Source organism: Myotis davidii, unplaced genomic scaffold (assembly GCF_000327345.1).
Source record: "Myotis davidii unplaced genomic scaffold, ASM32734v1 scaffold328, whole genome shotgun sequence".
Lineage (NCBI taxonomy): Eukaryota > Metazoa > Chordata > Mammalia > Chiroptera > Vespertilionidae > Myotis > Myotis davidii.
In genome coordinates, this window is record NW_006300373.1 from 3,542,389 (window position 1) to 3,543,570 (window position 1,182).

The 1,182-nt window shown below is 62.6% G+C and overlaps 1 protein-coding gene across 1 annotated transcript in view; it reads left to right on the forward strand.

The window, feature by feature from the left end:
- Positions 1 to 336: 336 nt before the first annotated feature.
- MMP2 (matrix metallopeptidase 2) overlaps positions 337 to 1,182 on the forward strand; it is a 22,378-nt gene continuing 21,532 nt past the window's right edge. Inside the window, exon 1 of the mRNA XM_015572657.1 lies at positions 337 to 397. Within this exon, the coding sequence (XP_015428143.1) occupies positions 389 to 397 (9 nt within the window). The 5' untranslated portion in view covers positions 337 to 388. The remainder of the gene's footprint in view (positions 398 to 1,182) is intronic.

Genomic DNA, 1,182 nt, shown 5'->3' on the forward strand with positions numbered 1-1,182 from the left:
GAGGAGAAAAGACTGAGCGGGGCGAATAGGGCAGTGAGGGGCGGGCCTGCGCGCGCCGCCCCATCCCCCCACACCACCGCTACCTCCTTGCACTGCCAACGCCCTCCCAGCCCAGCCGGCCACATCTGGCGGTTGCCCTCCCTTGTTTCCGCTGCATCCAGACTTCCCCCAGGGGTGGCTGGAGGCTGTACATCTGGGGCTTTAAAAATACAAAGGGACTCCGGGACCGGCGGCACAGGCAGCGGCGCAGACGGAGGCGCAGGGACCGGGCCACGCGCATCTGAGCCGGGCAGAGCGAGGCCAGGCGAGCGGTCCCCTCGGAAAAAAAAACGCGCCATCGCCCATCATCAAGTTCCCGGGTGATGTCGCCCCCAAGTCGGACAAAGAGATGGCCGTGGTGAGTGGCTCCGCGGGCCTCCAGGAGCCAAGCTTCAGCAAACTTTGTTAGGCGAGGTTGGGGGGCCTCCCGGCTGCACCTCCTCCTCCCCCGAGGGGGCGCACAGCGTGGGGGAGGGGCGTCCTGGGCCAGCCGGAGGTGGGGTCTGTTTTGGAAACCGCAGGGGGGCTTTGGTGAGTGGCGGAGGCCTTTGATAAACAACTTGGAAACTTTGCGGACACGGCAGGGGGGCGTGGGACGCGGGGGAGGAGAGGGGGCGCTTGGCCAACTGCAGGAAAGGGCTCCTTTGTAAATAACCGGGACATTGTCTAGTAGCTGAAGGATTTGGCCAAGGGGCGGCTTTGTAAACAACTTTTGGACACATGGGGGAAGGGACCCCTTGGCAAGCATCTTGGTAGGCAAAAGGCCTAAAGGGGTCCCCGTAGCAAACGGTGGAGGGTTTTTTTTTAAGCACTGGGCACTTTGGAAAGGCGCTCCTGTGGCACGCGATTTGGGTAAACTCTTGCACACATTGGGAGCTCTGGGCCAAGCGGGGCTTGGCAAACATGGGGGACCTTTGGCACACATCTGGAGAGGGGCCTTGGGCAGACCGCTCGAGGGGACCTTTGGGCAAATATTGGGGGCAGGAGTGACGCCGAGAGCGCATCTTTTTCACCCAGCCCAGTGGACAAGGTGGCCGGAAGGGTCTCCGCTTGGGTCTTGGAAAGTTTCCTCGAATTTCTGCAACTTCTGCAAAGGGATGGGGGACAGGAGAGAGGTGGCCCGCGGGGTCGGAGGGAGGGGCG